General features: G+C 45.5%; 1 protein-coding gene across 2 annotated transcripts; it reads right to left on the bottom strand.

Annotated features, from left to right (window-relative positions):
- Positions 1 to 2,113: 2,113 nt before the first annotated feature.
- Positions 2,114 to 17,154, bottom strand: LOC149339031 (uncharacterized). 2 transcript variants are annotated; one of them, XM_089547858.1, is made up of 5 exons: positions 16,933 to 17,154; positions 16,288 to 16,362; positions 11,922 to 12,052; positions 5,948 to 6,050; positions 2,114 to 2,186 (listed from the first exon to the last, which is right to left on the bottom strand). In XM_089547858.1, exons 1-4 carry the CDS (start codon positions 17,102 to 17,104, stop codon positions 6,030 to 6,032), a joined length of 399 nt encoding a protein of 132 aa, XP_089403984.1. In that variant the 5' UTR covers positions 17,105 to 17,154; the 3' UTR covers positions 2,114 to 2,186; positions 5,948 to 6,029. The 2 variants fall into 2 exon arrangements, with proteins under 2 accessions (XP_089403984.1, XP_089403985.1); XM_089547859.1 differs by having other exon boundaries at positions 2,114 to 2,181.
- Between the last annotated feature and the right edge of the window lie 9,164 nt (positions 17,155 to 26,318).

The raw sequence follows: 26,318 nt of genomic DNA, 5'->3' as shown, positions 1-26,318 counted from the left end.
TTGCCTAGCGCCTGTTTTGATGGAAGTTTTCCAACCGCCGCCGCGGTGGCTCAGCGGTTATGGTGCTCGGCTGCTGACCCGAAAGACGCGGGTTCGATCCCGGCCGCGGCGGCTAGAATTTCTTTGGAGGAGAAATTCTAGAGGCCCGTGTACTGTGCGGTGTCAGTGCACGTTAAAGAACCCCAGGTGGTCGAAATTTCCGGAGCCCTCCACTACGGCGTCTCTCATAGCCTTAGTCGCTTTGGGACGTTAAACCCCATAAACCAAACTAAACCAAGTTTTCCAACCATCTTATGATGTGGGTGTCCTGCCTCCCACTTTGTATTCTGGGCACACAATATTGTCACGTTGTAGTGACTGCAATCCAGCAGTCAAGAAAACACCAACAAGTCTTGTGAACGAAGCTCTTCATTTGGGCTGACTTGGGACCGCAAAAGAACTGAATCACTCGGCGGCAGCGTAAGCAACAAACGTGCTCGTCGGTCGTCGATCTACGAATGCCCGCTGCTCGCGGCATCGTCACAATTTAAAACCGGCAAGGAAACTTCGAGATAACAGGTCGAGATCATCTAGAGTATTCTAGAAACACGTAGATGCAGCTGTTCATGGCTGTGAACAATCGAGGTAAGTCCGGTCGCTTCTCGCGTCTCGAACAAAAATGATAACACCCCTTTTCTGCGGCCTTGCGCGAACGAACGGACGCTACAATGATACGTGGGATTACCCCCCTCCCTAAGAATCATCGTCTCGATGCTTTAAAATAAAAATAAACACGGATAATGCAAACTTCGAGTCCTTTAGCGTTCATAATAGTGTTTAAGACGTACGACATGTACGACTTCCGGGCGTGTGCGTCGTCGCGGAGATGCTGTCGTGCCGTCGCGGATGACTTCATAGTCATCCGCGACGTCCTTCGCCGACTCAGCAGGATACGCAGGCAGAGTCGCTTCGTTTGGCGGGCTGTTGCACGTGTAGGTAAAGTCGTCGAAGGCGTCGCGCGTTGCACCGCGGAAGAGGGAGAGGATGCGACACGCGAGTTCGGAGTTCTTGCCACGAGTCATATGCCCGTGGAAGTGCAGGGACCGCAGGTGGTGACAATGCTTCACCACGGTTTCAACGAACGTGATGCTCGGCTGCTGTTCTCATTAAGAAATGTCTTGACAGGCAGCGTCGCTGTGTGTAGTTTGAAAAATAACGTTTTAGCGGCTGCCTGAATGCACATCCGCCTAACACGCTTTAGAACACTAATGTCCAAAGACCCCAGATAAGGCTGCCGATGCAATGGTGTAGGGAACAAAGACTCAGTGAGAGCCTGGGTCATCTGTTTTCTCGAGAGGCTATACAGGTAATCTAAAGAGAAGCGCACAGTGAGGAAATTGAAAGTGTCAGCAACCTCCTTAAGGAATCTCCATAAAGTCCCCTCACGAGTCTGCACAGTCGGTGCGAATGAGTAAGGCAAATGAAAACTAAGCCGCCTAATGAGCACAGCTACCAGAAACGGGTGGTTTGCCGATTTTAAAATGAAAAAATGGGAAACAAGTTGATGCACGAACAGGTGAACAAGGCCCACTCCACCACCCTCTAAGGGAAGGAACAAGTTGTCAGGCCTCATGGGCTCCCATTGAGAGCGCCAAACGAATGTTGCAAATATTCTGTGTATTGCTTGCACCTTCCTCCTCGCACAATGCAGGACTTGAAGGACATACGCCAGTCAAAACGCACTACAGGAATTTACGACAGAAAACTTCTGTAGTCTGTCGTATTTTGGGCATGTAGTATTTCTGTAGTCTGTCCTCTGTAGTCTGTAGTGTTGTACTTCTGTAGTCTGTCTTCTGTAGTGTAGTATTTCTGTAGTCTGTCTTCTGTAGTGTAGTATTTCTGTAGTCTTTCTGTAGTGTAGTATTTCTGTAGTCTGTCTTCTGTAGTGACGTAATTCTGTAGTGTCGTATCTCTGTAGTCTGCCTTCTGTAGTGCATTTGTGTAGTGTGTTGTATTCCTGTAGTCATTACCAAGTACGCTTTATTTGTCAATTAATATGCAGCTACAGAGCAGCAGTCTGACTCTGAACATTCGATGCATTCCTGCAGTACAGCCAGGTATAAAAACACCTCACTTGGAGCAAATCGACTATTTATTTACATATATACAGAATTTTTCTTCAGCAGGTCTCTCTTGTTCAGACTGTCCTAGGTGAAGAAAAAGAACAGTGATATATATAGTATGCATACACAACAAATGCATGCAAATGTTACAAAAGTCATAAAGTGGAATTTTGATTATGCATTCCCCTTTCATGCAACGATCCACATTTAACATCAAATTGGCACGGGCCCGACGTAAACCCATAGGAATAATGAATTAAAGCCTCAATTATACAACTGAAGAATATGCACACGCCGCTTCATACGATGGCTGGCGGGAACTGTCCGGAATGGGAGAGACATTGGCACGCAGAGCACTTTGACAGAAGTGACGTCAACCAAGCTGTTTCCAGATAGAAATAAAGATGCAGACGTGCATGCAACGTGTGACCAAGTGCATCATGGCCAGTAATGACGGTTCTGCCAACGGCTCAGAATGAGTCCGTGCATGCAACCCGCATCTATCAGTGCGAGGCGGTCCGCCTGGCCCGTTTTTCCGCGCGCTTCACTTACGAAGACGTTGCGGGAATAAACTGCACGTTCATACCACCATAAAGTTATTGTAGAGGCGGTAAAAAGAGTAGACATTTCTGTGATCGCTGGTGGCTAGTTCAAAGGCGCTTCTCGCTACACCTTGAGTAAAGCACGTTAGGCCTACAACACCAAGCAAGCGGTGTACTGTCAGCCGGCAGAACGCACATCACTGCAGAAATCGTGCCAAAGGTGGACATTTATTTATTTATTTATTTATACATACTGCAGCGCAATTTGTATGCGCTATGGCAGGAGTGGGAAAAACACAAAATGCAAGGAAACAAAATACAGCAAAATGTACAAAGTGAGAAATACAAAAAGTTAAAATCACAAATGAAATATCAAACAATAAAGGAACTGCTAACAACAGGGTAAGAATACACAGCTATTATGCGTCTTCAAGGGCAGTTACAAAGTTTTGAAATGGATGAGAACGAATGGACCCAGGTAAAGAATTCCAGGCTTCTATTGAACGGGCAAAAAAACTGAATTTGAAAAAATTAGCATGCGCAAAATACGGTATCAAATTAAGCTCGTGATGACTTCTTGTAGATGATAATGGTGCAAAGTTAATGTAGTGGTTAGCTGAGAGCCTTACTGAGGAATTGACAACACAATGTAAGAATTTTAATGATTCAGTGTGGCGACGGGCAGACAGCGTGGTTAAATTCAATGAGAGAAGTGTAGAAGAGGGTGAGAAATCGCGATCATAACGATGACATATAAAACGCACAGCTTTCTTTTGGACTGCTTCTAAGATGTTAATTTCGAATTGCTTGTACGGGTTCCACACTACAGCTGCGTAGTCAAGAACAGGGCGGATTAGAGATTTATACAACAGTAGCTTTGTGTCTTTTGGTGAATCGGGTAGCGTGCGTCGTAGATAACCTAGTTTTTTTAGTGCTTTATTACATACGTAATCAATGTGTTTAGACCAAGACATGTTATGCGTGAATATGACACCAAGATATTTGTACTGAGAGACCCTATCCACCACACGGCCATTGAAAGAGTAACTAAAATGGGAAACGGAAGATTTGTTACAGAAAGACATGAGGACGGTTTTGTCGAAATTAATTCCTATTTGCCAGGTACTACACCAACTACAAAACATAGCAAATGACTCTTGGAGGTGACGATGATGATTAGGGCCATTAATTACTTCGTATAAAACGCAGTCATCAGCGTAAAGACGAATGTTAGAAGAAATATTATGTGGCAAGTCATTTATATATATTAAAAAGAGTAGTGGTCCAAGGACGGAGCCTTGAGGCACTCCTGACGTTACATCAACAGCAGCAGAATGAGAAGAGTTATAGGAAACGAACTGGGAACGAGATGAGAGAAAGCTAGAACTCCAATCAACCAAGTGAGGATTGTTTAGTATAGCATTTAGTTTAGCAAGAAGCTTGGAATGTAGAACAGTATCGAATGCTTTCGAGAAGTCTATAAAAATGGCATCAACTTGGTTACCGACATCGAGGTTATGTAATATATCATGAGCAAATTCTGTTAATTGTGTTACCGTACTAAATCCGCGCCTAAACCCATGCTGAAAGTTAGACAGCAAATTATTGGATTCAAGAAAAAGCATGATGTGTTTATGAATGACGTGTTCCAACATTTTGCATGACTGTGATGTCAATGAAATCGGTCTGTGGTTCGACAAGCACTGTCTATCACCAGATTTGAAAAGAGGGAGCACTTTGGCTAATTTCCAAGAAGGAACGGTAGCAGATGCTAAGGACTTGTTGAATATGATGGTCAGATATTTTGAAGACCACATGGAGTAACGAACCAGGAACGCATTGTGTATTCCATCTGGGCCGGTACATTTCTTAACGTCGAGGTTTAATACAAGATTTAGGATGCCATCAGTGTTTACTACAACATCACTGATTGCTGGAGAAGAAATTATATTAGTGAGTGGCGGAATGACGTTGTTATCCGGAACGAACACCGAGTTAAAATATTTGTTGAAAGCATCCGATATTACAGCCGGCTCACTGATGACGTCATTATCTAATCTGAACGAAGTGGATGCAGTATCACGAGGTAAGATGGATGACCAAAATTTTCGGGGGTTAGTTTTTAACAGATCGCGCAGGTGGACACGAAAAAAGAAATCCTTGGCCATGCGCAACTTAAGATTAAGTTCTTTTTTTGCCTTGTGAAATCTGTCTAAGGTTATGGGATCGTTGCTTCTTCTAGATCGCCTTAGTCTACGAACGCGACGAGATAAATGCAAAATGTCTCGAGTCATCCAAGGAACATTAGTATTTCTTTTCTTAGTTTTAATAGGAACAAAGCGTTGGACACAATCCTTGACAAGACATTCAAAGTAATTAGTAAGAAAATTTACATCGTGGCTTGCTGAGAAAGCAGAGAATGTATCGAAACGATCAGCTAAAACCTCAATAATGGAATTGTCGTCAGCACGAGTGAAGTCAGGAAAGGTAGTAAACAAATAGGGTGATTTGGAGACTGGACAAGAGAGTGAAACTAACACGCCTTTATGGTCTGAGAGCCCATCAATTACTTCACAAGAGAAGTCATTTTGGGCCAAAGTAGAGCTTAGAAAAACTAAGTCGAGGATGGAATTCAGCCTAGTAGCACTAGAAACAACCTGAGTTAGTCCAAACAATAAGGAAATGTTTATTAGTTCTTTACAAATTGTAATGTCACGACCAAATGCATTGCGCTTTCTTTTTTCCTTTAAGATACGAATTCTTAGTACAGATACTGCTACCTGCTTCTGCGTAGTGACAGCGGTTTTAGAGAAAGTTTGAACAGAAAGACATGTCGCTGGCATGGCCATATACTGTGCGCTGCACATCTCCGAAGGGTTGTAGTAGTCATATTCCTGGCGCGTCCATATTTTTTCGAGATTCATCCGACATCTACTTAACGTGCAGGAAGAGAGCGCTCGCCTGCCTTGTCTAAAGCCGCCTCTTCCACGCTGAAAAGCCTGGCTGCGTGCGGTCTCAGAACAGTCTGCTAATGTGGTCCATAAGTGCTGTTAACAGTCTGGTTCATAAATATAATCTTCTGTGCGTCATCTGAGTAGAGACTATCCTTAAGCAGAACTTGGGTAAAGCAGTATCTCACTATAGTAGGCAAATTCCAGTGAGATTTGCAGGTTATTCCAGTGCCTAAGTGTACCATACAGACAGTTAGGAAATACAGTCAAGTTACAAGTTTTGTAAGCACATGAGCTTACCCAATCTATTCATGCATATAACAAGAGAGTATTGGCTTGAACAGATATTTACCGCCGCAGGCCACAGCACTTCTGTGCCAGGTAGCGCGTCACCTTCTTGTGGCGCTTTTGGAGATCCTCAGCCGAGCAACCCTTCAAATAGTGCCAGAAGGAATCTGCACAGATGGGGTAATAAGCAATGTTAGTGTGGCTGAATATAAAAAATGAGCAGATCGAATAATGAGCATTAATACACCTAACATAGGTTGTCAGTTCGAATCCGTGCTGCAAGAAAGGCTCTAACTTAACTAGTAAGTTTATGCTGCACGACAGGCTGAATCGTATGACACCATCTGGTACATTCATGCCAAACGGTTCACCCACAAATTTTACAGGAATGTCGTGACTAAGCAGCCAGACTTTAATGCCTGCCAGACAGATATACATATACTGATCGATATAGTTTAGTTTCGAGCTGTGGTGCTCGAGCATCACACTGCCACCTGCTATTATTTTATTCCATTATCTAACCACCTCGGCTCCCATGGCAACTACTGGGATACACTGCTGCATTAGAGGCTGCCAACTTGGGTTCTATCCGTGGAATCAGCACAACTCAGGCTCAAAACGCAACCAGGCTGAGAACGCAACGCAATGCTCTAAAATTACTACCTCGGGCTAATAGCTCTGGGAGCAAAGCTTCACACACTGGTGCATATTATTATACTTCAGATACACCCAGCAAAGCAGTAGAGAGAAAAGCCCTTTGATGAATAACAAAATTTAGCTGGAGTTTAAAAACCCACTTGCACTCTGCGTAGGTTTGGGACTTGGGGGAAAAAGAGAGGTGCAGGAAATTGCAAAGGTTTTCAAGCAATTTCAACAAAATTTCAAAAATTATACAGCCCCTGAATTAGGGATGGCATACATCAAAGTGGTGACAAATGGAGTGACAAAGTCCTTACACAGTGTGTGCACTGATGAGGAATGAGGAGGATTTAGTGTTTATCTGGAAGATTAACAGCAAATAAAGTTTATTGCACATATCTGCTGCCTATGAAAGGCTAACCGCCGAATTCAGAAGTGCGCCTCAACTCGATACTCCGTCTCCACTCTGTGGAGTGGTGAAAACAACTGCTCTTCCATTTGATGGGCAGTTAGGATTGAAGAATGCCACTCGGCATTTCTTCAGACAAGGAGCTGCTCTAGAGACCTTCTTCCAACTGCCGTCCCTCGAGGAAGCATGAACGGCAAATGATGATGAGAATAAGGCGACAAATTGCCTTTGGCTACAAAAAAGCATGGCATGGCTATTAAGTGTCTGTTTTATCACGCTGCACCACCTTAAGAACACAAAGAACGTCACCGTTTATTAGCCTAGTAAAACATCTTTTGCAAGCTGCCTGACGAAAGCAACAGAGAAAAACTACCGGAAACGCTTGCACATCTGGCAACCTTTGCAACCAATGATGTAGCGTCTATGTAGGCATTTACGAATGGTGTAAAAACTGCCGTTCGTCAACTTGTGGGAGGTTTCGCTGGCCTGCAGAGGACAGCGGCGAAGCTGAGAAGTACCAAAATGGGTTTGGATTTATGGGGTTTAATGTCCCAAGTGACTCAGGCTATGAGGGATGTCATAGTGAAGGGCTCTGATAATTTCATCCACATGGGGTTCTTTCACGTGCACTGACATCGCACAGTACACAGGCTTCCAGCATTTTGTCTCCACCAGAATGCGACTGCCGCGGCCAGGATCGATCCTGTGTCTTTGAAGTCAACAGCTAAGCACCGCAACCCCTGAGACTGCTTCATCATCAAATTATGCATTACATAAATGACACTGCATCACAGAAAAAGACTAACAGTCATGGCCAAACTGTAGTTACAGCCAAAAGTTGGCACCGTGAACCTGCTCCCCACATCCAAAAGCTTGCACTTCAGGCCAACACACAGGAATCAGATTGTCTCCCAAACCCCATGACACTGCCTCCCAAAGGTGGCAGCCAATAAGTGGGCAACAAAAAAGTAAACTGTGGGTAACAACTTGAATGTCTTGCATCACGCTACAAGGTGATGTGAAATTTGAGGAAAGGCCCCAAGAAGCACATAATTTTTAGATTTTCAGAGCACTCTTAGCCCTTTAAATGCCAAATGTTTTCCTAAAAAACATGCCAGAAATTTTAAGCAATCAATTTTTTTGTGTACATTATTCTTGAAGCCACTTCATTGCATACACATGGGTAGCTGCAGAGCAGTCAACTCAATGCACCGATTGTGGTTGACAGCACTCAGACATACAGACAAGGGACAGAAACAAAAAAGATGATGGCACAGGCACTGAACTTAAAACTTTTTCCAGAACTGCCGACATACTGCATAAATACCCACACCACAGGCACCAACACGCAGCGATTTATGCAGTCGTAACAAGAAGTGGTATGAGAAGTAGTGGAAAAACAACAAAAGCTAGAAGCAAAAACCAGAGGACACAACACAGGATAAAACCAGAACAAGGTGAGAGAAAAATTTATAAGCAAGTCATTTTTATAAGACTGCCAACAGTGGATAGGTTTGACCAAAAGAATATTTAAGAACTGGTCTGATAAAATGGAACTAAAAAACCTTATACACAAACACAGACCAAGCGCAGTGAAAAAAAAAATGAAGGAGAAATGGCAAGAAAAACACGCAATAGAAGCAAAATGGTGATTGGGTAAGCAAACGAGAATTGAGCAGCAAACGAGAATTGAGCAACAAGCGAAGGTGAAGTGGGCTAAAAATTAAAAGGATAGAAAGGGAATAAAAACGCGCATGAGCCACAAAGGTGAAGCCAACAGTGAAGATGGTTAAAAGTGGAAGATGACGTACAGTGAAGCCGAGATAAAATATAAAAAAAGTGAAATTCAATAACCAGTATGAAGGCAAAAATCAAGGAAAAACACCAAAAGAGGGAAGTTGGCGGAAGAGGCAAGGCATGTAACACACATGTAGAACCAGGGCTAGATCAAGTACGTCCTCAAAGAAAGGCAATCCTCCGAGTGAAACCAACCGTGTTCTTTACATTCACCCCGGAGCCTGAAAATCTCTGCGGCTTCCACCATTGCATTGCGTCAGCTTATTACGGGGCTCTATTAACACAGTGGCTTTCTCGAACTTTGGGCAGCATGGCTTTTTTGCGTCCCATTATCAGCAGTGGACTTGCAGGTACCTAAGAGATGTACCCGATAAATCAGTGTAATGCTCTTTTAGCCTTCCATTGATGCCAATGTATACCTTGCAGCAAGAAAAAGGGATTGAGAAAGCACTTCTTGTGCATGCCACTAAGGGTTTCTGTGCAATGCGGTGCAGCCTGTTTCTTTTTTCTTTTTCATTGACGATCCTAGAGAGGTGTGATAGGTGATGGGGGGGGGGGCGGCAGCAAAAAAAGCATCTACTCTATCTCTAGAATTTTCTAAAGGTAAATTTCACAGAACCTTAAGAAAATCGGAGAGAAAGCAGGAGTAGACATTGCCTTTTCTGACCCCCTAGCACCTATTGCAGTTGCGGAATCCTAAATGAAAAAAAAAGACGCTGCACCACGCAGCACAGAAAACCCTTAGCGCTATGCGCGGAGGGCATTTAATCAATCCCTTTGTCTTGCGGCAAGATATACATTGGCATCAATGAAAGGATAAGGGAGCATAAGATTGATTTATCGGGTACATCTCTCGGGAATCTGCCAGTCGGAAAGAGCAAAACCACAAAACTATCACACAGAGACAGGTGACAACACAAGGCCGTACTGACAACTGAAAATTTATTGAACAGCAGTGCTTATATAGACAAGTCGCGTGTGTAATCTGCAAACAATCGTAAAGAGGCAAAAAAATTCAATGGCAACCATAGAGCTGAGCAAATATGACAATCACCTGCTCAAAAACGAAACAAAAACAACCGGGGGAAACACAGACAGAAACGCTAATTTTCCTGAAAAATGAACACTGTAGGCGTGCTGACATACTTATCTGGCTCCGACCTCAAGATGGCAACAGCCTCGACAATTTCGCTTTCCAACTGCTCCTTTCTTCATCCAATAATCTGTGTGCAGTTCAGTTTGGGATAGCAGTCTACAATGAGACAGTGAGTGGGACGGCAGATGCCTCCGGGTCTACTCAAGGAACACGCATACTCTTGCAAACAAATGTGTAAACATCTACCACTTTGGACGATATAAAACTGGCCACAGCTGAGGGGAATCTCGTACAACATGCCCGTTGGCGGTACTTTTTGAATGCCTCATGCCATGTGCAACGGGGGTGGTGTACACGATTCCTCTCAGCTGTGGTCGATTTTATACCGGCCAAATTGGTAGATGGTGAAACACTCCCTTGCAAGAGTATTAGCATTCCTTGGGTAGGCCCGGACGACCTTGCCTGCCTGTCCACTGTCACAGTTGTAAAGACTGTTAAATGTGTAAACATCTACCACTTTGGACGATATAAAACTGGCCACAGCTGAGGGGAATCTCGTACAACATGCCCGTTGGCGGTACTTTTTGAATGCCTCATGCCATGTGCAACGGGGGTGGTGTACACGATTCCTCTCAGCTGTGGTCGATTTTATACCGGCCAAATTGGTAGATGGTGAAACACTCCCTTGCAAGAGTATTAGCATTCCTTGGGTAGGCCCGGACGACCTTGCCTGCCTGTCCACTGTCACAGTTGTAAAGACTGTTAACCTAAACTGAACTGCACATTATTATTGGATGAATAAAGGGCCAGTTGGAAAGAAATTCTCAAGGCTGTTGCCATCCTGAGGTCGAAGCCAGATAGGTGGGTTAGCATGCCTTCTGTGTCCATTTTTCAGAAAGAATTAGAATTTGTGTCCCTCCCTAGGTTGTTTTTGCAATGATTGTTTGCAGATTACATGCGCAACTGATCCATATGAGCACTCATTTCTTCAATAAATGTTCAGTTGTCGTACCGCCTTGTGTTTCGCCTGCCTTTGTCCCATCCTGTTTTGCGGTTTTTCTAACGATTTCCAACCAACTGGCCTACAAGCACGTCCTTCTAAATCTGCAAGTCCATTGCCAAAACTGTGACCGAAAAAAGCCATGCCACCCATGTTCGAAAAAGTGCCATTGTGTTAAAAAAGCACCAGAATAAGCCGACATGACGAACTGGTGGGAGCCGCCGGGATTTTGAGGCTCGAGGATTAATGGGCAAGAACACCCTCGGAAAAAAAGACTGCCTTTCTTCAGGATGTTTGACCTAGCCCTGGTTTTAAAAACATCTTGCATGCCTTCACTTTTCTGCCAACTCTATTTTCGCGTTTTTGTTTGCTTTTATCTTTAATACTAATTGAATTCCATATTTTGATATTTTCTCTCTCTCGTTTTTACAGTAGCTCATCTTCCTCCTTTAGCCATGTTAATTATTGGCTTCACCTTTGTTGCTCATGTGCATTTATTCCCCTTTTATTCTTTCAGTTTTTTAGCTCACTTCACCTTTGTAGACCAATTCTTGTTTGCTTGCCCAATCACCATTTTCTTTTCACCGCATGTTTTTTCTTGCCATTTTACTTTTATTTCACTGCCCTTGATCTGTGTTTGCGTGTAGTGTTTTAGTTCCGTGTTATCAGACCAGTACTTAAAAATTTTGGTCAAACCGTTCCACTGTTTCACGTGCTGGTGGTCTTAAAAATGACTTGCTTAAAACTATTCCTTTAACCTTGTTATGGTTTCATCCTTCCCTGCTCTATAGTCTTGGTTTCTGTTTCTAGTTTGTGTTGTTTTCCCACTATTGGCCATATCACTTATTGTTGACACGAGTGCATAAAATTGCCACCTGTTGGCGCCTGCGTTTTGGTTATATATGCAGTGTTTCGGTGATTCTGGAATAAATCTGTAGTCAGCACCTGTGCCCTCATATTTTTCTTTCTGACAGCAGTCTGTGTTTCTAAGCTCTGTCAACCACAAAGGATCAGCACCAACTAGACCGACAGCTTGTCCTATTCAAGCTCAATGCGTACTTTTCAAAGAAATGCTATGGCGAAAACACTGTACTTACAGTAAAGCCTGCTTGACTGAGCGAATACCACTGGCAATTCGCAAATTCCCAGCCTGCTCCTGATTGCTGGCTCAAGCTGCACGCAACTTTGTGGCTTGCACGACTTCCACGCAACTCTTGGTCCCTTGAATCTGAAACATAGAGGGATGAGTGAGAGATATCAGATTTGATATGCTTGCATTGCTGCAATGACTAAGAAAAAACGATATTTTCCATAAGAACAATTATTATTTCACACTAGCTTCGCAGAGTAAACCTCGTTAACACTGACATACTGCACAGTCCCAGCCTGACTGCATCTAGTTCTATGGTGTCATATGCTTGTTAGCTATGAGCCCTTGGCCTTGCACCGGTTAACACAGACAACCTCGGAACGGGCAATCAGCTCCGAGCTTTTGAGTCATAGATACTCACAAGCTCAGTGGTCCCAGGGGTTCTAGAAATATTGGCAGGGCGACACAGTAACAAGCATTCGCACCACTTGCTCTCGCTTCATTGCAAAAAAACTCTCACAGCAGACCTGTCCTCCATTTTGCAGTGTGAAAATAATCAAATTCAAAGCATGCACACAAAATGTGGACCTCTCTTCGAACAGAGCTTCAGAAATACGGGTATAATTATTGTAATTAAACCTACCTGCAGTTTTCAATTTATCCTAAAATTTTATGCAACTCAACGAGCAATAAGCATTAAAAAGGAATTAAAATAGCCAGCACTGTTTAAACAATATAGCTACGAAGAAATACGAGACGTATCCACTACTCTCCAGTGGTTCTTTAGCTTCATGCATTATCAATCTACACTTCCTTACAGGCACATTTGCACGCGAAACTTGGGTTTAACCCAATCTTGATGAATCTTTCTGGAATGCAACAATCAGGAGAAACCAGTTTTACTCAAAAACAAAAGGCCCTATACACTGCATCACAAGGCCAGCTAGGCGCACTTAAGACTACAGCCCCTTCCACAAGTCTCCAATTTGCCTGTCCTCTACAAGTTGCAGGATCCCTGTCCGCTGCTGGTCGAATTTCGCTATCCCGCCTTGCTAGTTCTCCCACTGCCCTTCTCAAACTCTTGGAATTCTGTTGCTCTAGCAGATCATCAGCTATTGTATTATTTTTTGTTTTAGCACTACACACTCCATGCCAACAATGCTGGATAATGTACTTTAAATAGGTTTGTAGAGCGTGCAAGTGGCTTGCAGCTTGACGAATAGGCGAGAAAAAAACGCGGAGCCTGACAAATAGGTGTGAAAAAAACTTGGGTTATTTGGAAGAAATGGGCTTGGGCAGGAGATGTAATGCAAAGGCAAGATAACCAGTGGTCCTTGAGAGTGATAGAGTGGATTCCAAGAGAAGGCAAACGTAGCAGGGAGCAGCAGAAAGTTAGGCGGGCGGATGAGATTAAGAAGTTTGTGGGGATACGGTGGCCACAACTGGCGAAGGACAGGGTTAATTGGAGAGACATGGGAGAGGCCTCTGCCCTGCATTGGGTGTTAGACTGATGATGATGACAACCTGGTGAATTTGCCTCGCAACAACCGCGGCAGCCTGATATTTTGTAGAGCAGCACAATGGCCTTCATTTTTTGAGTGATGAAGTATTCAGCATTTTGTTTCAACCATGAGCGTAAAGGGAAGACATTTTATGTTGCACAAAAAGAAAGGAATTACATGCATACTGGGCTTTGGAAGAATGCCCTGTGGACATTACAACACACTGCCATCCATGTTTTATCTTTGCCAGGTAACAAAACTCATTATTCTCCAAATACTTTGGACAAAGACAAGCTGCCGTGCACTCATTCGAGCTCAGTGGACTTTCCTTCAAACCAATCTTCAGTAAATAATAACAGGATTAGGCAAAAGTAACTGCCGTGTATTTCAGTGAGTCAGTGCCTTTTACAGAAAGTTTTGGAAACAGAAAAGTTTATGAGCTTTGTGAGCACATGATGATTGCCCAATCTATTTACATAGTCAAAAGGGAAATTTGCCTTCCTATTCAATTTATGCACATTCAAACGATATTTACAGCTGTAGGCCACATAAGTTCTGTACCAGGTAGCACATGCCAAAAAAAAAAGCCTCGATAGCGTAATAAGTAATGTGTGGTTGACTATAGAACTTGAAATCTAGGCCATATCTCTTGGATCTAATCTTGACATATTTCTGCATAATACTATACTGCAGATACAAAAAGCAAAGCAATAGAGAGAGACAGAGAAACTTTGCTAATGACATGAACAAAATATTTAGCTGGCACTTAAAATCACTGACCTGTTACTCAGCATGAGGAAGGAAATAAGAGGGAAAGACGAAGGAAAACAGGTGCAGAAAATTGTTAACGTTTAGAAAATAATAAATTTAAACAATTTTTGGAAATGATGTATCCATTACTTTACTTGGTTTTAAAGGGTTTAATACCACAAAGCGGCGCAGGCTATACAGGGCGCTATTGTAGAAGACTGGAAAATTCTTTAGGTGTGCTGACATCACACGGTACCTGGGCCTCTAGCATTTCGTCTCCATTGAAATGAGACTAGTACAGCTGGAATCAAAACTGGCTGGAATCGAACCTGCCTCTTCCGGGTCAGCAGCCAAGCACAATAACCACTCAGCCACCATGACGGCTCCCATTTGGGGTGACATGCATCAATGTGGTGACTGACGGGGCTGACAAAGTTCACTTCAGAGAGGGTGTGCATTGATGAGGTTATATAGTTCAATTCTACCTATGCCACATAATTAGACAGGTAAAAATTTATTATGACCATATGCTGCCTATGGCAGGCCAAGAGATGTAAGACACAAAGCATATGTCCATAAAATGAAAGCAAGAAGAGCACAATTTCCTGCTGTGAGTAACCACTCCACTATCCAAAAGGATAGCCAGCTTCTTTAAAAAATGTATGCCCTGCCTATGTCCATTTATGATTCCCGCTCAGATTTTAATTCGCATTTATTTCCAACCAACTCAGTTCTCTCCCAATCTCTTATCATTAACCCTATGATTTTCGTGAGTGGTTCACCGCACTGTTCTCAATTTTAAGCCAAAGTACCCCACTTTTCCCGACAGCTTAGCAAAGGCAAAGCAGTTTAAAATCTCTTTTTGAGCATACTGCAAGGTGCTGCTCGTAACTTCTGAGTGCATGCCTAAGGCAATAAACCCCTTTCTTATTCTCCCAACCATTTCTTTCAAATGCTCTATATCTGTGCATGACCAGGCCGAGGTGTATTCTGTTTCGACTTCCAGTACCTTACTGCATTTCATAAAATGGCCTCTTTCCTGATTATTAAGTATTGATTTAGCTCTCATTTTCACACTGAGTATTGATGTCCTCAATCATTTGCAAGAATTCATCACTTATACTACAACTCACCACTAATACTACAATAACATCAAATCAAATATAACTGAGCGGTTCTCCATGAGTCTTCGCATTCCCTGAACCAACCCGCTGCTATGCACAGAGGGTCACCTCGTCTAGCATCATCACATCTTGTTTAGGGCATGTGGGTTGTGCAAAGTAAACAACCGTTGATTTCAGGTCACTGCAGTCAAAACTACAAAGTAGCTGGTGCAATGAAATGTTAGTTCTAAGAAGGTCTGCTCGTTTTTTTTTTTATGCGGGCCCAAGTGAACACAGGCTAAACCGCATGCTGTTTGATGTCAGTGCAGGATAAAGATCCCCAGGCGGCCAAAATTATTCTGCAGCCCTCTGCTACGGCACCTCTTTTCTTCTTAAACTCCCTTCTTTATCCCTTCCCTTGCATCATGGTTCAGGTGCTTATCAAGATGTGAGACAGTTACTCTGTCACTTCCTTGGCTCAAAAACCAATTTTAAATTTTTCAAGGATACTTTCAAGAAAGTAGAGGTACAAACTGTACAGTATAACTACATGCCACAGCAATAAACCAGCAATACATCTGCGCTGACAGGAGCTTGCCATGTACGTTGCAAGGATGCTATGCCACGCAAGATTTGGTGTCATCATACAATGTTACTTTACTGACTGACATTTCAGTGTACAAGCAAGAAATACCATTAAAGTATTATTGTACAGCACAACGTTTTTAAAAGATAAACGAACATTTTGGCCCTTTTAGACACACATGCATAAAAGGCAACAGGTGTGGAATAGTCACTGCACCTGAAGCAGGCTCAACTTTATAATAACAGCGCAGTGTCAAGAGCTACATGAGCGGCTATATTTCGTACAAATTTGCAGTTCATGTAATAAGCTGAGGTACTGCTGTAAAGTGCATGTAGAGTTCTGCATGCATTTTTAAACACAGCAGTGAGCCTATGTTGAAAATATTTTTCAAAACAGGCAGGTAAGGTATGCGTAACTGAAAAAGATAGTTACCATGAATGGCTTGGAGGGATGGCACAGCTGAAGGCAGGAAGCACGCATGGCCCAGCAGATGCTGGCAGCTGGCAACTGCAGATAAATACGTCCCGACCAATAGCTGTCAGTGCCAGTGACAATGTCATGAATGACGACAAAACAAACTGTCGACTGCTTCAGAAACTAAAATAAGGTATTAATATAGGAACACAAAAAGCAATGAGGTGGCCCATGACAAAATAAATAAGGAGATTGTATGTGAAACACCCATACACATTCTTTGAGTACATTTACATGACTGTCATAACCACATTGAGAGATGAGCTGGCTGGAATACCACTTTATTTTTATGCATGATGAAAAGAGCCCAACTATTCGAATATAGCATGCGCAGGCTTTAGTTAATTACTATTAGGGTGCCTTGCACAAGCGTCTAATGTATTCTTAAATTGAACGTAGCAACCAGTCGACCAGTTTACCTTGCATAAATGAGAAGAGAGAATGCAAAAGACATGCATTCAATACCAATGAGCCCGATATCTCACGTCACAACTGAGCATGATACGAAAATTAGTAGTGCATTTAACAAATTGCACACAAATAAAAACAGTAAAACATTTGTCGAGTGGTAATGCAAGTAGGGGCAAGAGCAAAAAAAAATACCGAATAACACTGGTGAGTGAGGTGCAGGGAGGTCTGTGGGTAGGGTTCCGTGCCTGGGAACAGTTCCGAGCGCGGAGAACTGCTGCCGGCAGTCAACCAAGAATAAATAAGAGAAAGTGAAAATGAATAACAAACCATCACCAATTGCGAACGACCTGAAAGCGGGCCGCATAAGCGAGGCATACAGCAAAAAGCTTGAAATCCCAAATAAGTGTGCAGTTGCATCCCGAACAGTTCTCAGAGCTCTGAAGGAGAGGAAGCATGGACGCCTACAGTTCAGGGAAGACACAAGAACGACCTAACTGACATAATATTGCCAAATTCTGTTCCAATGGAGAAGCACAGATAAAAAGTTTACAAATGACTAGTACATATGCGCCAGCCTTCCACATGCGATCACTGTCTTCAAAAAAATTTGCATGACGAATATTAAGAAGTAAGCACTGATCCGATGAGCACCAACACCGAGCAAAATCATCCGTCGTCTGTTCGCAGTTCGCCTAGCGCGAGTGCTTCATCGCGCAGCACTGCCGCTCATAATAATCTTCTAAATAGCACAAATCCATCCGATGGGTACCAGCCGCGAGCAAAATCACCCGTTGTCAGTTCCCTTGCCTGTTCTCAGCTGTCCACGCAAAAGCGCTCTCACCCGCGGCACTGATCGTCGTCTTCTACGCAGTACAAATCCATGCCAGTTGAATGTAGTAAACATTGTGTGTAGTTTTTCGCAGCGCTAGCAAGCGACCGCATAACTCTGTGGTGATCTCTGGTGGCATTTTTATTTACCACGGCACCTGAGTACTAAACGCAAACCTCGACTATGAAGCAAGACTTGTCACGCAGGCTATACGTCCGTTCTTTTCTGGCAACGCATTATAGCTGAGGCAACCACACGCAGACTGCCTCCACTGTCATCCCTATATAGCCGCACGCTAATAACGCGTGTGAATACAGATCAGTAATAGAGAAGCGGTGACGGGACTCACCAATCATGGAGCTCATGCAGGCTTAGTAAAACCGCGCCGTCGTCTTCATTGCCTTTCCAGATGACAAGACGTCGTAGCGCTGCCTTTCTTCATGGCTTTGCCCGTCCAAACTCACCGATGTTGACTGGGCGTAATACTCGTCGTTGGCTTCCAAAACACACTTCTGTTCTTCACACATGTCCGCCGCACAAGCACTCAAACAATGACATGAAAAGCCAAATAACACAAAACGTAAGGCAACGCACGCACTGACATGGCGCCGGCGGCAGCGGCTTTGCCCTTGTTTTTGCGTCGTTGAAAAGCTGCAACTCAAATGCGCTTTTTTACTACTAATATTTAAATTATGTTAAGAAGAAAAATATTCCAATTTTTTTAAATTTATTTTTAAATTAAGTGCGAACAATAAAGCGCTTTTAAATACTTTTGTAGAAGCTGCGATCCTGTGATCCCATCACCCAGGGTGCCCCGGATGTTCTAGCAGACGACGGAGCAGACGACGGCGCAGACGACGCTGTTTACGGAATGAAATTTCGTTTGCTTTCAGCTAAAATCTCTTAATTGCGACAAAACGGGCAAAGAAATGCACCGTTCCTCAAGCTGGTGCATATCAAGGATATGTTGGACGTGAGCGGTAGGACTGAGAGCAGCTGCGATGCATTACTTTGACTGACGCGGGCATGCTCGACAGAGATTTACACGAAACTGAGAGCTTAACTGTGACCCGTACAAGCGGATAACTTTGATATCAACTGCTTTGCGAAACTACGCCGATAGTTGCGTCACGCTTTAGCTGATTGCAACAGCGGCTCGCACTCGCCGCATCTTGTTCGCGTGTACTTTCACAATTGAGCAAGAGCCCACATGGAAGCCGATAGAAGCAACTGTGTTTTCGAGTTCAGATTGTTCCGCGAAATACGAGCAGCTTGTTTTAGCACGCACTCGAATTGTAGTTCTCAGCCAGTGCGTCACGAGCGGTGACGATGGCTTCGATGACGAGCGTAAGAATCACCTTAAGGTGGCCGCAACGAAGCCGGTATCCCAAGCGTGTATGTGCGCTAAAAGTTGTTTACCTGTGCTGCAAACGTGGGCTCAGTCGCAGTCCAGCCGCTAGCTGCTCAGTTTTCCAGCCTTGCGAGCCCAAGTCGCTAGCTGCTGAGCATTGAGGGAGCCGAGCTTTCAGAAATGACACTGCCCGCGAGCGCGCCGAGCGACAAGTTTGCACTGGGCGCATTTGTTTTTCAGTCCCGGACTGTCCGGGACTACTTGCGGACTCGAGTCCGGTATTTGTTTTTCTCGGGCAGCCCGAAAGCTCCGCCCACCTGCTTGCATCGCCATAGCAACGCGTTCGTTTTTAGCCTATGGCAGTCCGCGGGCTGCTTGGGGCTGCTGAGAAGGCAGCAGACGATAGCTGCGCGCCGCGCTGGCAGCCATATTAAGTTAGACTCCGTGTGCATTTTGAGTGCTTTTCGTGTTCCTGGAGGTCGATATCATGCGTTAAACCTTCACATGAGCTCCGTAGCTCCTCTCTGAGCCATCGCAAGACTTTTTGTTCTTGCATCTTCGTTTATTTTCTTGAAATCCACCGCACACGGACGCGCGTTCGGAGCTGCGAGCGCGTATTGTTTGCTCGTGTCGTCAAGAGGTTCTTGTTCGCTTGTTTTGCCACATGCTGTCTGTACGCTTACCTGAAAGCGTCGCAGGTGAACCACTCGTATACTGGAGCAGCTATAGAGCTTGTTGTCAACATTTTTGCGGAGGCTTTCGTCTATCCGCCTTTCCGCAACGAGTTGGGCTACTTTGTGCGAGCTTCGCCGCAAGCAGTAGCGGCGAGCATACCTCCAAAGCTGAGTTCTGTAATGCACCTACGCTAAGCTGACAGTACAGTCTTTAAATCGACTCAGTATCATGATCGAGCGCACGGCGTTGCTTCGGCGTCGTAGTGGCCGTGGCTTGCATCGTCTGCTAGCAGATGACAGCGTCCTTGTACGGTAACCGAGGGGGAGCCCGGCTCTGGCGCCGTGTTCGAAAGCAGCCTATGGCAAGTAGGTCATGTGACCATGACGCTTTTCCTGTCCGAGCGGAAGCCGAGACCTGCCAGCAAGTAGTCCGGGACTGGAAAAACAAATGCGGCCACTGCTCCCTGGATGACGTATTCGTCGCTAAGCCTGGCAGGTTTCATATCGATGCCAGAGCTGTGAGTGCTTTCGAACTGGCTAGCGCTGAGGTGCTACTCTCTTCACTGTACGTTGTACTGTGAACCATGTCTCGTAGTGAAATAAAGATATGCGCGGTTTCCGCGCTAACGGTGACGTCGAGGACGAGCTTAATAAACGCCGTAAGGCAGCAAATATTCGATGCATATATGTGTGCTAAATTTGTTCACCTATGCTGCATGCAAACGTGAGAATAAAGTCTCGCTCAGTCGCAGGACAGACGCTCGCTGCTCTATTTCCCAGCCTTGCCTGCTCAGTTCGCGAGCTACTGAGCCAATCATTGAGCGAGCCGAGCTTTCGGCAACGACGCCGCCCGCCGGCTGCCCGGCTGACGAACTGCGCGCTGCTCTCTAGCTACCCTTGTCGTCGCTAAGCTTAGCCGATTGCACATCGACGCCTAAGCTGAGTGCGATTCGGAACTGGCTAGCACTGAGGTGCTACCCTCGCCACCGTTTTACTGTGAGCCCCGCGTCATAGTGAAATAAGCTCGGTTTCCGCGACCCCTTCAGGAGCAGAGCTAGCAGAAGCCAGGCGAGCTGCAATGGGCAGCAGAAGCGGCTGTGGGAGAAAATTTGTTTTGCTGTTATCGCTTCTACCAACAACTCGATATTGGCTAACGATACTCTATCCCAGAGCTTAGTAAATGGACGTGAACAAACAATACCAGTGAATTTTTCTGACGCCGGCTTCCAGGCTGGCAGGCCGCTCCCGAGAAGAGCGCCCTTACGCTTGCATGGCAGTGGCGCCCGTCAAAACCGCCCCGACATTCTACTCTTCGCTCAGGTTGTCGTAGCACACTGTTAATAGCGAGGGACCAGAACACTAGTGGACCGAGCGTGAGGGACCAGAACACTCTAGAGGACGAGGCGCGAGGGCGCAGGAGACTGAACCAAAGCGCGCGATCGACTGACGTCAGTCCCAAGACTTCTCATTTCACGTGAGAATCAAACGATCAGGCGAGCTGCAGGTCACTCTTGTAGGTGTGAGGAAGTGTCGTGGAGCTGCTGCCCGATCGCAAGCGACTGCTGGCCGCATGGCCTTTGCTATTGCGAGTGTGAATGGACATTAAACGCACGTTTACAGTACGGAGTCACAGAGTTCGCGCGAGTTATTTAAGCCCCTTGGTCATGGAGGGGGAGCCCCAAACAAATACATCCTCATGGGGAAGTCACTCACTGACCGAATTCTTGCGGCGCGACTTCATGTCGCAGAACTCGCCACCCAATCCTTGGCGTCGCGGGGTAACGCCACGTCGACTGACAAATATTCGGGTTCTTGCTCCTCCGGGAAATTACAGCGAAGGCGCGACGCAACGGTCCACGCGCGCGCCCTTTCTAGGCGTCCGTGTTCAAACACGCTCAAGGCTGTACTGGGCCTTAGGCTTCGTACGCTGTTCTCTATATTTAGCGAGATGGTTGTGTCACTGTCATGAAATTTTCAATGGAAGCAATGAACGAAGTCGTAAGAATATATATATATTTTTTTCATATTTTATGATGATCTTGCAGCATGCGCGGCTAAAAACTGAAACGTGGAAACTTGATATGGGAGTCGCCTTGATCATTTATACAGGCAACAGGTCATGCGTGCGTAACATACATGCTGCCTTTGTGATAGCAGGACGATTACTGCGAGTAATCTTCCAGCTTTTTCGCCATCAGATTACTCTCATTACGTGTCGTTAAGCGACGCGTATATGTGACCTTAGCCTTTTCTCCGCATGTGGTAGTGGGTACAGTATGTTGCGAGACGCACAGGTCACAGCAGCCACGAGTACACAGACCTTCGGTAGCGCCATTCGTCATGCTCGCGCCGGATGGAATGAAGACGCTCGCGTGGCTCGCAGCATGCCTCATTCACAGGCACCGCTAGCATTCTCGCTGGTGCATATGCTTTCTCTTGAGCATGGTCTTCTTTCGCTCACACTGTCATGTGCGAACTGAAGGGAAGATTGATTGCGAGCGGCGCCTCTCATCCCCGCCAATTTTCGTGCGGCCGGTAGCTAGGTCTAGGGAAGCGAGTTGCAAACTCGAGTCGCGTTTGTGAATTAACACTTCATTTAATTCCCTCGATGATCGTCGCCAGTCGATCAAAGCAACTCGCATCGACTTCGTGGCTCGCCAAAGTGCAAGCGATTTAACACGAAATTGGTGAATGTCCGCCTATCACTATCCCACGATGCATGGCGCTACAGAAATTCGAGATTTCTGTAGAAAACCACAATTACCATCGACTGCAACCTCTAACACGACACTTGCCTCGACAGATTTTGTCCCAAGACAGAACCCACGACAGGTATCTGTCGCAAGACAGACCCACGACAGGTATCTGTCGCAAGACAGATAACTCGACAGGCTGTAGTGTCGCGCGACTGAACCCGCGACAGGCAACTCTGTCGAGGCACGCAGGCCCTGTCGCGCGGCACGACTCTCTCTGTCGCACGACAGCACCTGCGACAGAAACCTGTCGCGCGACAAATCCTGCGACAGGCACCTTCTGCACACTACAAAATACAGGAATGATGACTGTCGTGCGACAGAACCCACTACAAACACTTTTGTCGCGAGAAAGAACCCACGACACGAGCCCCTGTCGCACGACACAATGCACTACAAGAGAGCTTGTCGCGCGACACAAAATTTTGTCGCGCGACAGATACGCGACAGAAAATTCTGTCGTGCGTTTTGATCGGGAATTGCAAACAAAAATGTGTTACAGACCTGTGCCCTCGCAAACACTGAGAGTTCCCTACCCATCCAAGCCTGTGTTTGCCGCCGTAGAGTTACAATTTGTGAATCCCAGTAGGCTGTACTGTTGCGAACATTGTGCAGCGTAACGCCTAGGTACTCAAGAGGGCTACAGTTCCAGCACATGCCACCGAACTGGCCTGGCCTAGTTCCCCAATAACCCAACCAAAAGCGTTTGGATTTTTCTAATTTAAGAGCCGCGCCGGATATATCGCAGAACTGTTTAGTCAAGTTTAGAGCCTCAAGTACACTCTTTTTGTCAGAACAAAAGAGGGCGACATCATCATCGTAGGCTAAAACATTAACTTCACATTGAGCCAGAGAGAAACCGCGGATAGCTGCGCTGTTAATTATACTGAGACAGAGGGGTTCCAGATATAGGGCAAACAACAATGGAGACAGTGGACATCCTTGGCGAACAGATGCTTCTAGTGGTATTGGTTTCGTTAGCTCCTGATTAACAATAACCCTTGTACAGGAGTTCTTATAGCACAGCCTTATGCCTTTGAGCAAGACGTCACCAATATTTGCATACTCCAAGACCGGGAACAAGAAATCGTCCCGAATTTTATCAAACGCCTTCGCCAAGTCAATTTGAATCAGAGCTACTTGGCCTGTCTCATCTGATACTGTCTCTAATACTGAACGTGCAATATGGATATGTGTTTGAATACTGCGGCCTCTAATACCACAGACCTGATGCGAACCTATCAAGTCCATAATGACGAGCTGCAGACGACTGCTAAGAACCTTGGCAAAAATTTTGTATTCAACATTGCAGACGGAAATTGGACGATATCCCTCAACAGTTTTCAACCGATTAGTATCTTTGCTTTTGGGAATTAATAATGCAACGTATCATTGTTACGCCCGTTCGTTCGCGCAAGGCCGCAGAAAAGGGGTGTTTTCAATTTTGTTCGTGACGCGAGAAGCGACCGGACTTATCTCGACTGTTCACAGCCATGAACAGCTGCATCTACGTGTTTCTAGATTACTCTAGATGATCTCGACCTGTTATCTCGAAGTTTCCTTGCCGGCTTTAAATTGAACGATGCCGCGAGCAGCGGGCATTCGTAGATCGACGACCGACGAGCACGTTTGTTGCTTACGCTGCCACCGAGTGATTCAGTTCTTTCGCGGGCGCAAGTCAGCCCAAATAAAGAGCTTCGTTTCCAAGTCTTGCTAGTGTTTTCTTGACTACTGGATTGCCGTCACTACAACGTGACATCTGGTGGAGGTGCTGGGTAGCCTTTCATGTTCCGGACACCGACTACAAGTCGTGACGCCAGCCCTCTGAGTCATTTACCGCAGGACTTGAGTCCAGTCCACCGCTCAAGCCGACTTCTGCTAGGAGACGCACCTGAGTTCGGGATTCTGCCGGACCCTACCCGGAAGCGAAGGCCAGCAGCAAAGTCCACCATGAGCTTGCCCCAGACGACGACTCCAAACATTCTTCACCAACCCCGGGTGCCACCAACCTTCGAGGCTTCACCTGGTGCCGACTCCGAAGAATGGCTGGAACAGTTCGACCGTGTGGCTGTCTTCAACAACTGGGATGATGCTACGAAACTTAGGTACGTCTTCTTCGCCTTGGAGGGACCAGCAAGAATCTGGTTTGAGAATGAGGAAGCTAGCCTCACGAACTGGGAAACCTTCAAGGAGCAGCTTCTGAAGATCTTCACGAACGTCGTGCGAAAGGAGAGAGCCCAACAGCTGCTGCAGTCTCACATACAACATCCAAACGAGACCGTTGCAATGTACACTGAGGAGATGAAGCGTCTCTTCCGGCGGGCCGACACGAACATGAAGGAAGAAGAGAAGGTGAAGTTGCTTATGCGAGGAGTTAAAGAACAACTCTTTGCGGGCCTCGACGGAACCCACCCAAAACCGTCGCGGAATTCGTCGAAGAGGCATCCACCATGGAAAAAACACTTGATGCCAGAGCACCGAGTATGACCGCCAGCAGCGCTTTTTCTCAGAAAGCTGCCTGGACACCGCTAACAACAATGACCTGCGGGAGGTTATACGTCAAGTTGTGCGAGAGGAGCTCCGACGATTGCTGCCAACGGGAACGCAGCCGCAACTTTCATCGCTCATTGACGTCATCCGGGACGACCCAACTGAAAAAACGACCTCGGCCCTATGTTGGGCCAAAGTCGGTAGCCGGCCTGGCCGACCTTGGCCCTAGCTTGGCAAACTAGGTTGGGCCGAGGTCGGGATTGGTTATTGGCCTCACACCGGCCGACCTTTGGCTGCCAACATAGGGCCGAGGCCGTATGCCGACCTTGCCGTCGCCAGCCAGTGCCCTGCTAGACTGTGAATCAATGACAAATCGTGGTTACCTTATCTATATATGACGTTTGAAAACTAAATTTTGGCCATGAGGAATCCGACCTGTATGCACAGGCATCTTGAGGAGACACAAACAATGAAGACGAACTTGCAGCAATTATTAATGGGTTCCTTTATGCAGACATCAGTATACAAGCAGTTCCACTTGCTGTAAACGCACGCGTACTGTGCAATCTTACAAAATACTGAAAAACACCAAACACATTTCAGCCATATATCTTTTATTATTGTATTCGGATGGACTTTCAACAGGGATGCTACCGGATGACTGGAAGGTGGGGAGGGTCATTCCGGTCCACAAATTAGGTGTAAAGTACTTTCTACTGAATTATCGCCCCATCTCCTTAACCAGTATGCCTTGCAAAATCATGAAACATATGTATGTCATATATCTATTCCCATGTCGTAAACCTCCTAGACTCTAACAATTTTCTTCATCCGGCTCAGCACGGGTTTCGTAGGGGACTTTCCTGCGAGACCAAATTGGCAATCTTCACTTTCGACCTGCATGCTAACCTCGACCGTAACATACAGACCAATGCATTATTTTTAGATTTCGCGAAGGCTTTTGACAAGGTACCACACCAATGCCTATCACTGAAACTAGCCTTTTTAAATTTGCACCCTAATATTCTAGACTGAATTAAAGAATTCCTAGATAACCGTTCTCAGCTTGTTTCTATTAACAATCACAACTCAGGCACTCTCCCCCATAACATCCGGTGTTCCGCAGGGAACAGTGCTCGGCCCGCTTTTATTCCTAATATGTATTAACGATCTGGCGCCACAAGTATCGTGTAAAATTTGCATATTCGCCGATGACTGTGTAATTTATTGTACCGTTACTAACATTTCTGAACAAGTGGCTCTTCAAAATGACCTCAGCCGCATCCATGAATGGTGTGACCTCTGACTAATAACACTAAACGCTAAAAAATGCAAACTCGTCTCATTTCAGCGTCAACGCAACCCCCTTATTTTTTCCTATACAGTTGCCAACTCATCTATAGAAAGCGTCCAATCATTCAAGTACCTCGGTGTGACACTCTGTACCGATCTTTCTTGGCGAATACACATTACCAAAATCA

This window comes from Amblyomma mixtum, chromosome 6, assembly GCF_055824585.1.
Source record: "Amblyomma mixtum isolate Tamu chromosome 6, ASM5582458v1, whole genome shotgun sequence".
NCBI classification, from domain to species: Eukaryota; Metazoa; Arthropoda; class Arachnida; order Ixodida; family Ixodidae; genus Amblyomma; species Amblyomma mixtum.
The sequence above is the reverse complement of the archived record's forward strand: the minus strand, read 5'-3'. Positions and strand labels throughout refer to the sequence as shown.

Bases quoted from the DNA above. Each gene is read 5' to 3' on its own strand.
- LOC149339031 (XM_089547858.1), bottom strand. From the start codon at position 17,104: ATGCGGCCCGCTTTCAGGTCGTTCGCAATTGGTGATGGTTTGTTATTC. The intron at 16,363-16,932 runs GTATTTTTTTTT...ATTTATCTGCAG, and splicing joins TCACTCACCAGTGTTATTCG to TTGCCAGCTGCCAGCATCTG. The intron at 12,053-16,287 runs GTAACTATCTTT...TCTATGTTTCAG, and splicing joins ATCCCTCCAAGCCATTCATG to ATTCAAGGGACCAAGAGTTG.